The sequence below is a fragment of the Labrus mixtus genome, chromosome 14, assembly GCF_963584025.1.
Source record: "Labrus mixtus chromosome 14, fLabMix1.1, whole genome shotgun sequence".
NCBI classification, from domain to species: domain Eukaryota; kingdom Metazoa; phylum Chordata; class Actinopteri; order Labriformes; family Labridae; genus Labrus; species Labrus mixtus.
The window spans coordinates 26,281,879-26,295,116 of record NC_083625.1 but is presented as its reverse complement, the minus strand read 5'-3'; the positions used below and the strand labels follow the sequence as shown (position 1 = coordinate 26,295,116).

General features: G+C 44.4%; 1 protein-coding gene across 5 annotated transcripts in view; it reads left to right on the top strand.

Moving 5' to 3' along the window:
* arhgap32b (Rho GTPase activating protein 32b) overlaps positions 1–12,561 on the top strand; it is a 90,855-nt gene extending 78,294 nt beyond the window's left edge. For all 5 annotated transcript variants that reach the window (XM_061056010.1, XM_061056012.1, XM_061056011.1 and 2 more), the window contains 9 exons: positions 550–632; positions 982–1,089; positions 3,424–3,569; positions 3,652–3,853; positions 4,323–4,468; positions 4,585–4,659; positions 5,065–5,886; positions 7,143–7,834; positions 8,862–12,561. In XM_061056010.1, coding sequence (XP_060911993.1) covers positions 550–632; positions 982–1,089; positions 3,424–3,569; positions 3,652–3,853; positions 4,323–4,468; positions 4,585–4,659; positions 5,065–5,886; positions 7,143–7,834; positions 8,862–11,105 — 4,518 coding nt within the window. In that variant the 3' untranslated portion in view covers positions 11,106–12,561. The remainder of the gene's footprint in view (positions 1–549; positions 633–981; positions 1,090–3,423; positions 3,570–3,651; positions 3,854–4,322; positions 4,469–4,584; positions 4,660–5,064; positions 5,887–7,142; positions 7,835–8,861) is intronic.
* The last annotated feature ends 677 nt before the right edge of the window (positions 12,562–13,238 follow it).

The window sequence follows — 13,238 nt, the reverse complement described above, 5'->3', positions numbered from 1 at the left end:
CACATCCTTGTAATACAATGCAGCATAGATGTTTTTCTGCAACGCACATCATTACATTGACCCGCTGAAAGCATCCACACGACCCACTTTTGGGTCCTGACCCACAAACTGAAAACCAGGGGTTCAAGTTTCTGTGTTCAGAAATGCCAAAGGTGATACTTTATCCAACATGTCTAAATTGAGTCTCTGCAGAAAAGAAAGTAAATTCCTCAGATTTATGATGAAGGAATTCTTCACATTTATCTTCTGAGTCACATGGCAGCATTGTACTGACACACCCTATCATTACAAATACACCAAACCACTTTGTGTGTGTGACTTGGAATAAAAAACCTTCTCCCAGCACCACAGAGCGTCCCTGAAGATGAAGTAAATGTTTGCTGGTTGTTATGGCAGCTGAGGAAGAGGGGTTAGAGGGTTGTGGCTGCAGACGGATGTCCCCTCCATGCTCCGTGTAACCGCACGAACGAGGACGATAAGTCAACGAGCTAAATGCTTGATGCACTGACACATCTTGTTTTTCTCTATCTCTATCTTTTGGCTGTGAAGGAGGCTGTATCAGCAGCCACAGACGAGGAACGACTCATCAAAATCCATGATGTCATCCAGCAGCTTCCTCCGCCGCATTACAGGTCAGCGTGGAGGCACACTGCCCCCCTGTGGCAGCCTCGGGCACCGCCACATTACAGATAATGTTGTGTTTGTCAGTTAATGTTAAAATCATGTGTTTGTGCAGTGCCACGCTGTATTGAATGGAATCATCTAACTGGTCCCAGCGGACCTCTTCCTTTTGTGATGATGAATTGAGTTTCCCGTCTTTTGTGAAAGCGTACAAATGCTAATTTCTCAGTGACACTCCTCTGGGATTTGAGCGCGTAGTGAAATATTGATGCTCTGAAGAAGGAGCTCTATCATGGTCATTAGTTTGCTCATCACTAGTGGGAGCCAATTAAACCTGAATAAATGAATATGTGATTGTAGGACCCTGGAGTTCCTCATGAGGCATCTCTCCCACCTGGCAGCGTTCAGCTACATCACCAACATGCACAGCAAGAACCTGGCCATCGTCTGGGCCCCCAACCTGCTCAGGTGAGACACCTGGTCCATACAGGGTTCTTTGTATGCTTTAGACTATAAATCATCACTTAAAAGCTTCAACAATCAAGTTTCCTTGCTCATCTCAGGGATTAACCATTTTTTAAATTATATTTGACAGGGCGATATTTTAATTCTCATATTACAAAAAAAAACTGTAAATGTCAATAGACATTTTCAGACTGCCCGTCCAAGGTTTGATATTTACACCCCTCTATTTGAATGTCACAGAGTCATTATGGGGGGATGAAGTGATCCAACCCACGGTGAATTCACACACTGGGACACCAATATTATGTTTGCAGAATCAATGTGAATATACAAAGATGTGGTGACAGCGGAGCTTTGGTATGGCGCTGTTGCAGAATCAGACTCTGAAATGTGCTGATGTGAGGCATTCTTATCCTGCCACACTGCAGGGACAGCCATGTTCTCTTTTCTTATGGGTTAATGCTCTTGGTTCTGATACTGCAAGCATGCCACCTATCAAGATCTGGTGAGACTCTGGAGCTCTTCTGTGGGATCTTATGCCCTCGCTGAAGGGATTGTTTGACGTTATCTGTCCTTCCCAGTGCATAGCCTCAACCTCCAAACAGCTGGAGTTGCTGAAGGTCTTTGTCCTCGTATTCCAACCGATGGTGTGTCCTTCATATTAGGAAATAGTGTATCTGGTTGATGCTCCTGTGGTGGTGCCTTTTCCTGTAGTCAGTCTTAAACTCAAGATAAACTCGAGAAGTAATATCCAGACACTCCGGTTTGTTTGGCTTCCTGTGCAGTCTTAAAAAAAAAGAAAAGACAACACCTTCCTCGTAAATTATTTGACATTCAGGTTTAAAGTTGATCAGGGGAAAGATAAAACGGTGTCCCTCCTTTTTGGGGATGCAGCTGAAGAGGATGCAGTAAAAGATTTTTCTCCTGGATATTTTCCAGAGCTTATTTATGTAGCCATTTTGAGACTCATGATCGTCACAGTTTGATGTATAAGTAGTCATCCTCATGTGGGTTTTTATTATGCGCCATAACAAGTTTCAGACATGATAATGGATTCTGTACAGCAGGAGGTAGACGGTCTGCTGCTTTAAATGAGTCACTCTGCCTGATTGATGATTTAAACAGCTGCTTGTGGGAGGACACTCAGTGCTGGAAGTTTGACTCAATCATTTTACACAAATTATGTTTCTTCGATCAAAAACGCTTAAAAACATCAGGGGGGAGTCGTCAGAGAATATTTTAATTCACTACCTTAAAGATAAACACTTATTTTAACCTCAGAAGTCTGATAGAGAGAGGGTCTAATTCTTCTTATCTCTAAAATCTGTCAAAGCTAAGTTAAACGTTTGAACTTTGATCTAAGTCTATAAACATTTATAACCAATCAAATTAAAGAATTGACATAATAAAACTTTGTATGAATAGTGTCGACCCGTTCCTTTACCATCAGCACAAACAAACGGTATGTTTTTCTTTAATTGCCTTCCAGGCTTTTCCCTGAGTTTAGTAAACATAATTCTCCAAAACTCTTTTAAATTCAGAAACATGAACAACTAGTAATTAACACTCAGCAAGTTCTTTTAAATGTTTATATTTTTACATTTTAAGACATGCTCATTTCTATAATGACAGTGTGCAATAACAACACAGTGTCTACATACTGAAGGTGTTTTTGATCATTCTGATGTCTTTTTTAAGACTATTTCTAATGCTCGACATCATGTACGATTTGTGTGTTAGTCTCCGGGCTAGTTGTTTTTTTTAAATATATATTGCTGTTCAAACATTGAGCTCCAAATGGCAGAATGCAGCTGCCCATGTGTTGTGGACACAGCATAAAGGGTGCATCATGTGATGTAATCACAGAACAATATGTTGACCTGAATTAAGGAAGTTTTCGCTTTCTGTTGGCGAAAGAACAACGGCTCTACTTATTAACATTTTATTATTTTGGATCCGTCAAAATCAAAACTGTTAATATGCACAGTCTCCAGTGGCTGCAGGAGGCAGGTTTTATAAAGGAACAGAAAAAAACATGACTGTCTGCTTTAACATGTGAAAGGCAGAAATGAGTCTTTAAATTGTGTGTGCATATGTGAACCTTTTTAAAACAAACGGTGACACATTTAAAATCACTAAACAGGCTTAATACACTTAATAAAAAGAGCTTTAAAAAAGCTACATGAAAGCAGGGCACTTAATCATAATGATGAATATGGAAGAGGTTTAAAGAGCTATGTGTAGTAGGATGTAGCAGGAAGCTTAAAGTGCAGCTGCTTTACTTAATAAAATGTCCTTCTTCCCTCCTCACTTTCTATTTGTTCATTATGATGTCAGGTCAAAACAGATTGAATCAGCATGCTTCAGCGGCACAGCAGCCTTCATGGAGGTCAGGATCCAGTCTGTGGTGGTGGAGTTTATCCTGAACCATGTGGACGTTCTCTTCAGCTCTAAACTGAGCTCTCTGATACGAGAGGGAGCAGGTGTGTATACGTCAGATAACACCCTCTGCTCAAACTGTCATTTTACCTGCTGCTGCTTCTAAACACTATTTCACATCACCAGGTCACAACTCGCTGTCGCGGCCCAAATCCCTGCTGGTTTCCTCTCCGTCCACCAAACTCCTGAGTCTAGAGGAGGCCCAGGCCCGGACCCAGGCCCAGATCAACTCTCCAGTCACTGAGGACAGCAAGTACATTGAGGTTGGAGAGGGTCCGGCTGCCCTGCAGGGCAAGTTCCACACCGTCATCGAGTTTCCCACTGAGAGGTTTGTTAGCTCTTGTTTCTCTTCTAGTGGCACAAACGGAAATCATTGTTGATGTTATGGTGCAGAGCAGAACTAAAAGGAAAAATGCATTTTATTATGCTGGAATGTGTCTTCCTCTGCTGGTTGCTGGTAAGACTGCATGCAAAGACTAATTTAAAACCGAGGCATTTTTTTTTTTTTTTTTTTAAAGGTGTTCTGCTCTTACTATCTATTAGGTCTTACTGTCAAATTCAAGGTTTCAGAAAGAAGAAAGGTTTCCTTTATCAGATCAAGCTGCTTCCTGTCACCCTACACACACACACACACACATCCCACAAACACATTATATTAAAAAAAATGTAGTTTTTAAATGTTGGTTTGGTTGAAAAAAAGAGTAAGAGAACTGTGTATTTAAAGTCTCATACAGTTGTACGATATACTGTCTTAATGTCTGTGTCTAAGTCTCTGTGTGTGATATTTCTAATCACAGGAAGAGACCTCCTATTAAATCCAAGAAGTCCCCTGTGGGGAGTTGGCGATCTTTCTTCAATCTGGGAAAATCTTCCTCCATGTCCAAACGTAAGCTGACCAGAAACCCCAGCGAGCCAAACGAGCTGAAGGCCATGGCTCTGGCTGGTGAGTCATTTTTCCATCACTGGACTGAAACCACTTTTTATCATCTTAAAATTCAAAAAGAGCATATTTCACTTGAAGAGTTTGAACAATAAAGCCTCTTACATGTTGTGTTTCAGGAGGAAGAGGAGACACAGCAACATTAAGATCAGCTAAAAGTGAAGAGTCTCTGAGTTCACTGCACAATGTTGAAGGTAATCATTCGAGACATCCAGCTCCGCATGACTCAGCAGAACTAGTGCAACACATGACATATTTAAAATGCTCTTTCTACAGTGTATAAATCCTCTTTTTCTTCATTAATCATCTTATATATTTATCAGGATGTATGACTAGATGATGCTGTCAGCGGTATAATGATAATAAACTGTGTTTGAAGAGTAAAGTAAGGATTGTTTAAGTCCTCAAAAGTACCAAATACTTCTAACAAGAAATACTAAAACTAAAATTTTAGATTTTTAATTTTGTTAGAAATGACTAAATTGTCAAGGTGATAGTTAGCATGGTAAAAACAAGAAAACAATAAGAAAGAAGTTCTCTTGCTTGTAGTAGTTTTATTACTCAGTGTTTTCAGTGATTATATTGTTTTCCTCCAATAGGAGAGTCTAAGGTTTACCGTCCTCGGCGGCCACGCTCCAGCAGCGACGCCCTCTCGGCCTCCTTTAACGGCGACCTGCTGGACAGCCGGCAGCACTGCAACTCCTACGACAATCTGGACGGCACAGAGGACAGCGACGGAGACGACGGGCCCATCTGTGTGCCTGCCCTCATCTCACCTCCGCGCTCGGCGGGTGAAGATGTGGACCTCAGCCCGCCTGACATCGGCATGGCCTCCCTGGACTTTGACCCCATGTCTTTCCAGTGCAGCCTCCCCGACACGTCGTATGCCTTCCCTCTAGATGACTCTCCGGCCGGGGCCGAGGGCTCCACGTTAAAGAGGAGTCCAGGCAGTAAGAGCAATGGCTCTGACCTCATGTCTGCCAGCTTCCTCGGCAGTCTGACCTCGCCTTTACTGTCCGGAGACTTCAGCTACAGAGAGAAGATAGAGAGCAAGAAACTGACCACTTCTTATTCTTACACTGATAAACCTACACAGGCTGTGTCACCCATCAAATGTGCAAAGACCACCAGTCTGACACCGTTAGCCACTTCAGAGCTTTTCTGTGTAGAGAAGCCTGACGACAGGAACACAGTTGCACACCCTGTCTCTCCTCAGCCGTTATCTCCTCCTGCAGCAGCCAAGGACTCTCCTCCACTGATGGGCAGCGTGCTGCTGAGGGCAGCCGAGCCTTCGTTAAGTGAGGCTTTCCAAATGGAGCTGCACTCTAAGCTGGCAACCTTTGACAGTGTGGACAGTCAAGAGCTGAAAGGAGATGACAGTGTGCAGCAGGAGCCAGCTGCCAGCAGCCAGGAGCAACAAGGTAGAGAGCAGAAAAATATTTTGTATATAAGTTGTTTTTGGCAAGTTTTGTTGGTTTAGACTATCGAATTATCTAAATCATCTAAATTATATAAATGTGATGTTTCCCAGATCGGCATGGACTTAAACTCTTACCAAATGATGCTATAGCACTCTAAGTAGAATTTCTGTATTTTTAAACCTTGATCATATATTTACATATTTTGTTGTCTTAAATGACTAATACAAAAGAAAGTTTTGGAATAGTTCAAGTAGATTCAGCCAGCAATACCAAACCTAAACTGGTTGATACTGCTGCAACATATTCTTAGAGGAAAATTATCTTTTCACTCCATTTTTTAAGTGTACAGAAATGTTACTTTATTTAGTGAGTTAAACTCATTTTTTGTTTACCAGAGACCAAGAAAACACTGTAATGTCACTGTCATAACTGCCACAAAAGTTTCATATCTCACAGCACAGGAGTTGTTGGTTTAACGCTGCCTATTTTGGGCTGTTTGTCCTGAGCTTTTGGAAAACTAAGTGTCACACACACTTCAATACTAAAACTTATCTATGGCGGTTTCAGTAAACCACCAGATTCTGTGTTCTGCAAGTTAAGTTTCTGTTTTTGTCAAGTTACTCTGGTAGCTTTAAAGTGAGCTTTGTATCGACTATTTCTGGTTAGAGGTTCTCATCTCATCAAAATTGGGTGTCTTTGTCCGGATCCTTTCTTAAGAAAGAGCAGGAGCTTCACATACACATACACATACACTTGGACATGCGCACACACAATGCTATTCTCCCCAGCTGACTGTAACACCTCTGTTACTACCTCTGTAGGCGGTACAGGGGTGGGATCACTTCGTCCCCCATTCCGCCTGTGACATTCATATTGAATGAGATATTGAATATTGCACTTTGAACGGGCAGTCTGAATAGAGCTCCTTATGATAAACAGTCTGAGTCTGTCAGTGGCAAAGAAAAGAACACGTATTTTGTTCTGAAAGGTTTGGTTGCAGCCAATCACCGGACTGCAGGCTGAAGAAGTCTACTTGAGTATTTCAAAAACTTTTTTTTCATCTTACACATTGGAGTGAAAAAAATTGGGTACAGGTTTAAAAGTACTGGAATTCCCCTTTAACTTCCCTCCCTCTTTCCTAATCTTAAAGCACCATAGCACCATCCTGCCTGCTGTCATTTCTCTTCTTCACCTGCTGCTCTCCAACTAAGTCATTCTTCAACTGTAGCTCCCTTGTGTTTTTGTGTCCCTGTTAGGAGTCGTAGCTACGGACTCTTCAAAGGACCTCACCCCTCGTTTCCTCAGCTCTACAGCTCCCTCTGCTGCCCCTCCTCCTCCCCCGCCTAAAAACGCTGCCCGCATGTTGGCCCTGGCCCTCGCCGAGTCTGCCCAGCAGGTCTCCATTCAGTCTCAGTTCAGGTCCTCTGAGCCCCCCACACCGGTGTCTCCTCTGCAGACACATGAGGAGTCTGACCTCCTGGAGGTGGCACATCCAAAGGTCCAACATTTCCAGACTTCCTCAGAGGACGGAGCAGAGAAAGGAAGTTCTCTGCCTCCAAACAGCACTGCTCCGACCGTCACCACAACCTCATCATATCCCTCCGCTTCCAGTCCTGCAATCAAGCTGCAGCCTCTCGAGTTAACCAGCACAATAACCAAACTACCAGACAGTGCCAAGTCCTCCACGACTCCACCTAGTCCTCATCCAGACACAGACTCCAGCTCAACTGACACTACTCTCTACAAGTGTGTCCCTCTCCCTACTTCAACCAGTCTAACTTCTCCAACAAGGAAGAGTCCAGAGAGGCAGCAGTCAGTCCCAGCACACGTCCCAGTCCACGTCCCAGTCCACGTCCCAGTACACACCAACTCCTCCAGCAACACTCCAGCAACCACACCGAGTGGCAGCCGCAAAGACACCAGAGTCTTACCACAGCCTGTCCCTGAGGTAACTGACTGTCCTTTTATGTGTTACTTACAAATGATTCACAATCATTGCATGGAGACAATGTGCTGCAGAAATCATTAAGAAAATAAATCAATTGATCAAAAATTACTATGCAGCATAACATAAGAGGAAAAGAAATTGATACTACACTCATGTCTATCCATCAGTCTCAACTCTGTTTCGGACAAAGATGGAAAGAAGGGAAACACCATAAAGTTGCTCACCGTTTTTAACACTTGAGTTTTTGATTGGCTTATGTCTGATTATTTTTTTCAAAGAGTGCCAGACAAGCTGTTTTCATCGTTTCCGGTCTTTATGCTAAGCTAATATCTCCATTTACATCTTTTTATAAGTCCCACTTGCACCTTTTTTTAGTGAATTAAAATTTGTATTTGATTAATTGTTTTATTTCATATACTTTATTAATCCCTGAGGGAAATTCTAGTTTACACTCTGTTGTTGAGAGACATGCTCCTCACACACAAAGGCCCGAAGTAAACAAATGCAAAAACAGGATCTGTGGACCTGCTACACACTGCTATGCAGGTAGCGCCCCAGAGCTGTTGGGAGCTGGGCACCTCAGCAGTTCTCGGGAAGTGCCCTGGCTCCTCTCCAGCTACCAGACCAACTTCCATATTTATTTGGTCCGCACTGGGACTTGAACCGACGACCCTCGGGTTTGTCCTTTTCTTCCAAATTTAAAGAGAACATCTAAATATGTGCAAATAGCAATGTGATGGGTGCTTAATGGAAGTGTAAGGTCCCCTGAGCTTGACAAGTTCTTCTACACAATGTGTCTCCTCTACCAGTAGGAAAAAGATGAGAGAAATGCAAAAACAGAAATGATGATTGTATGCCATGCTGCTGCAGCCACTTAGAAACTGCCCAGTGTCCTGTGTGTGTGTGGACAGTCCCTAGCTGAAATGAGTGTGTGTTTATTTTGAAATATTCCCACATATAGTAATGCTTAACTTGACATGTCATTGACCTTCCTCTGCAAATAAAGTTTTGTTGTGTTTTGTCACAGGTCAAACCAGCTGAGACTTCACCTCGTCCAATCCTCCCAAAACCATCAGATCAGCCTCCTCCCATAAAGCCCAAAAGGCAGGCACTGTCCCAGCATCAAACTCAGACTCAGCAGCAGAGCCAGGCTCAGATTCAGGCTCATCTTCAAACACAGTCTAATTCTCAGCCTCATCCTCCATCGCAGCCTCACACACAGCCTCAGACACCAGCCCTCCCCCAAACCCACACTCAGCCCGCCTCGAAGGCCAGTGCCAGAGTGGCCCCCACCTCTGCTGAGCCTGTGGAGAAGCCCTGGGAGGCCATAAAGCCGGTTCAGCCCTGCACAGAGCCTGTTAAGTACCACGATGTGTACGGACCTCCAGCCCCCCCTGTCCGCACTATCGAGAGTAAACTGGCCACAGCAGCACTCAGCCAAAGTGAAGCCTCCTACCACGTCCTCGCTGAGGGTCCTGCCCCTGGTCATCTGGAGGAAGCTCTGCCTCATCACCCTCCGTCTCCTCGCAAATCTTCCACACACCAACCGGCCTACCTTTACCACGCTAAAGCAGAACCGGTCTTGATGGAGCCTCCAGGAGCCGCCTACTACCACCAAAGGCCGGTTCCTCTCGGCCCCCAGACCATGCCACACCACTACCGGCCCGACAGTGTCCCCCCACACCTCTCCTTCGTGTCCAAATCTGAGCCTCAGATCCCTTACAGCGCCCGAGTGGACAACAGGTACAGCACTTTAGGCCCGCGGTCTTACCATCACTCGATTAAGTCCAGAGGAAACTCCCGCGGTGTGTACGTTTCTCCGGGGCCGGGGCATCAGGGTTACGGCCACGACAGAACACACGGCTACCCAACCATCCGCAGGGTGCACTCGCTTCATGTCCCCTCCACGATCCGTACTGTGCCCATCCAGAGGACTGAAGTCCCGCCAGATGATGAAATCTTCTTCTATCACCGACCCGTCTACCCCTGCAAAGCCTACCAGCAGCCCCCGCACCAGCAGCCCCCGCAGCAGCAGCCCCCACAGCAGCAGCAGCAGCAGTCCTCACAGGGCGACTACCACGTCACCCAGCTGCAGCCTTACTTTGAGAACGGACGGGTTCAGTACCGCTACAGTCCCTACTCTGGTTCAGGCCCCGTGGAGGCACCTTACTACGACATCGACCCCTATGGCACCATCCGAGTCCGCCACTTCCACTCCAGAGATCCAGGAGCCGCCGCAGGGCGACCAGGTGGAAAGGCGACCGGGTACCACTATCTCGCTCGCCACGTTCTCCCACCGGGGAAGGAGCACAGCTTTGTGAGCAGGGACATGCCACCTGGACACGCAAGCATGGAGGCTCCAGCTTACCTCTCTTGGGATCCCGAGGAGTCAGAGAGACTTCGCTTTCAGTCCATCCGCAGAGAGAGCCGGGCCCGGCAGAAGGTCAAAGGCCCTGTCCTCTCTCAGTATGACAACGTGGGCCTCTTTGCCCCAGCAGATATATCGGGCTATGAAATGCTGCACCTGCGCAGTAAGTCTGACCCAGGTAAAGCTGTGCTGGCTGCAGCTGAGAGCAAAGATGGACGCTACCTCCCCAGACATATGACATCAGACCCTGATGTCGTCCTGTACATGGAGACTGACAAGCATGTCCAGGGAGACAGGTCGGAGGGACTTGCCAAGCAAAGCACTTCCAAGAAATGTCAATCCTCCCACTCCTTTCCTTCTTCTCTGAGCCACAGTCTCTCCCACCAGCAGGAGAGCAGTCGACACGACGCCAAGCCTGCAGACGACAAGCAGGGCACAGACGGAAGCAGGTCCAAACACTGGCAGCAGGAGTATCCCAGCAAGAGGAGCTTTACACCGCGGTACGAGTGTCCCGATTCTGACCACAAAGGGAAGAGTGGATACCACAGTACAGAAGAGCAGCCGTCTGACCCCAGGGATCAACATGCCCATTCCAAACCCGAGCGATCCCACAGCGTCAGAGAGCCGCCGCACTACAGCAAACCTGAGCCAGACAGAGACTACTCCTATCAGAAACACAGCAGCAAAGCGGCTCAGTCCCACTATGACAACCTGGACGATTATCGGCCAGTACCTCAGCCACAGGCCCCGCTTCACAAACGGGGAGGCTCTGGCTCGTATCCAGGCCCAGGGTTCTCAGTGAGCCAAAATAACAGAGCGTACTCCACCGCGCTAGGCCAGGGAGGCTACATCCAGACTGACCTGGCCCTGCCCAGGCCAGAGACAGAGATACGTACTGAATGAAGCATTTAACATGAGAAATGATGTTTAGCTGTGTATAAAAAGACTCTGATGAGCTGCTGCTGAGCAGCCTCTGCAGGACAGCGGACTGTCGCAGCACCAATATTTTTGCTCCTCTGTATTTTTAATGAATTGTAAAGAAAAATGTCTGACTTTTTACAGAAAGCCCTGAATGTACCTGAAGTTATTGTCCAAAAAGTCATATTGTTGTGATTGATTGAGACAGTAGCCAGTCATAAATGTATATGATATGAAGACATAAGGTACATTTAACAGGAAATGTAAAATATATATACTAAATATATAAATATATGAACAGAATCAATAGAAAAAAGGGGGATTTTTAGTTGTTGTTTTTTTTAGGTGTGGCGCTGGGTATAAACTGGGATTCATGTTTGCATTTTAGAAATGCATGCACTCTATCTCTTACAGAACAGTTCTGTGTACTTCACCATCCATTGTGTTCTTTCTGGATGTTACAGCACAAGTTAAAGACAGGTGGTACATGAAGGTCATCGAGCCCTCTCTCTGCTTTAATGTGCACAAGAAGCGATACGAGCGTCCATGTTTGTCTTTAAGAATCTGACTGGGTGTGAGGTTTGTAAGGAGCTGGGATGAAATATTTGATTCATTTTATTTTATTTTTTTCTTTCATTGTCTTTTTTTCAGTGACTGTGCCATTTTATGTAACTTTTCTATAAACACATTTCAGTGACTCTAATGGGATGTTTTGGTACTTGTATGTTAGGGACCAAATGACTTGGCGCAGTTGTTGCACATAACGGGATAAAGAGGGGATGATGGATGAATGCCTGTTGTTCCTTTTTAGATGTGTAAGAGTTTGTTTTTATTATTTAATTTTTTCCATCACATTGACGGTACATTCATGAACTGGACTGACTGAATAAAGATGAAAACATTTTCCTCTCAAACGACCTGGTGAAGAACATTTTGAAGCTGCTTTGGTGGACAAGCCTTACATTTTGTTTCCACAGGCCAGATATACTTTACGGTCATCGTCATGACGCACAAACCTTTGTGATATCTAGATTTCAGATCACTTCTGATGAGTCGACAGTTCTTAGTTGAAGGTGTCATGATGGGGTCATTTGGTTTGTATCTACTTGCTTTCTTTGGAAACAATAAGGGAGGGATTTTTTTTTAAGAATCAATGTGTAGTACACCCATCCGGTATTATACCACCCCTTTGGATCAGCATAATGTATGGATTACACTGTTTCAAATCTGTCTTAATCCAGGTTGTACTCTGTAACTGTTGACTTCTATATCGCTTGCAGGTTTCACTTCTCTTGCCTTATCGAAAAGCCTCTTCCTTTTCAGACGGGGCGATGATTTAAGGCACCGTGTACTTGAATGTGAAAACACTCTCGTCTCAATCTAGAGGTATCTAAAGTTAGATATGAAATAAATAAAACTGTTCAGGAACAGCTAAAATCCATGTCTTATATGTGTGAATGATGTTACTGATAAACCTTTTTGTTTGCTCGGTCTGACAGCGTGAAACATTGTCAACAAAATCTAGTTCAGCAAAACCTAACAAGTAGTAGTAGAGCTCTTTTTTGTTGCAAAAAGCCGTAAAGTAAGTGACTAGTTATTATTTTGTCATCAGTATAAAAGACATTTTGGAGTTTATCCAATATCATTACTGCCTCCTCTTCACCTTAAAGTGGTACAATACTAATATTCTGCTTCACAACAAAGACAGGTGCTCAATGTGTACATTACACACAGCAGAACCAAACTCATTCGACTTTATTTATTCCCTAAAACAGCCATTTACTGCTTCAGATTTTTTCTGCGTTTATCAAATTGGCTCAATGTCTAAATCAGCATCCAAAAGGCACCAAAGACCAACATGACCCTTGATAGCATAACTCATCCACCTTTGTTTATCTTCTCCAAAACTGACCGGTTTCAACTTTCCTTTTCGGCCTCATGCCAGTTGTAAAATATCCACTTATTTAGGCTTATCATTTAGTTTGACATCCTTTCAAGCCAAAATTAAAGGAGGCACAAAACAAAACCCTTCATGTATATCTTTACCCACATGTAAGTTGACAGTCTGTTGTTCTCTACCCTGCGTGTGCTAAACACAAATTTGAAGCAGATATGTTT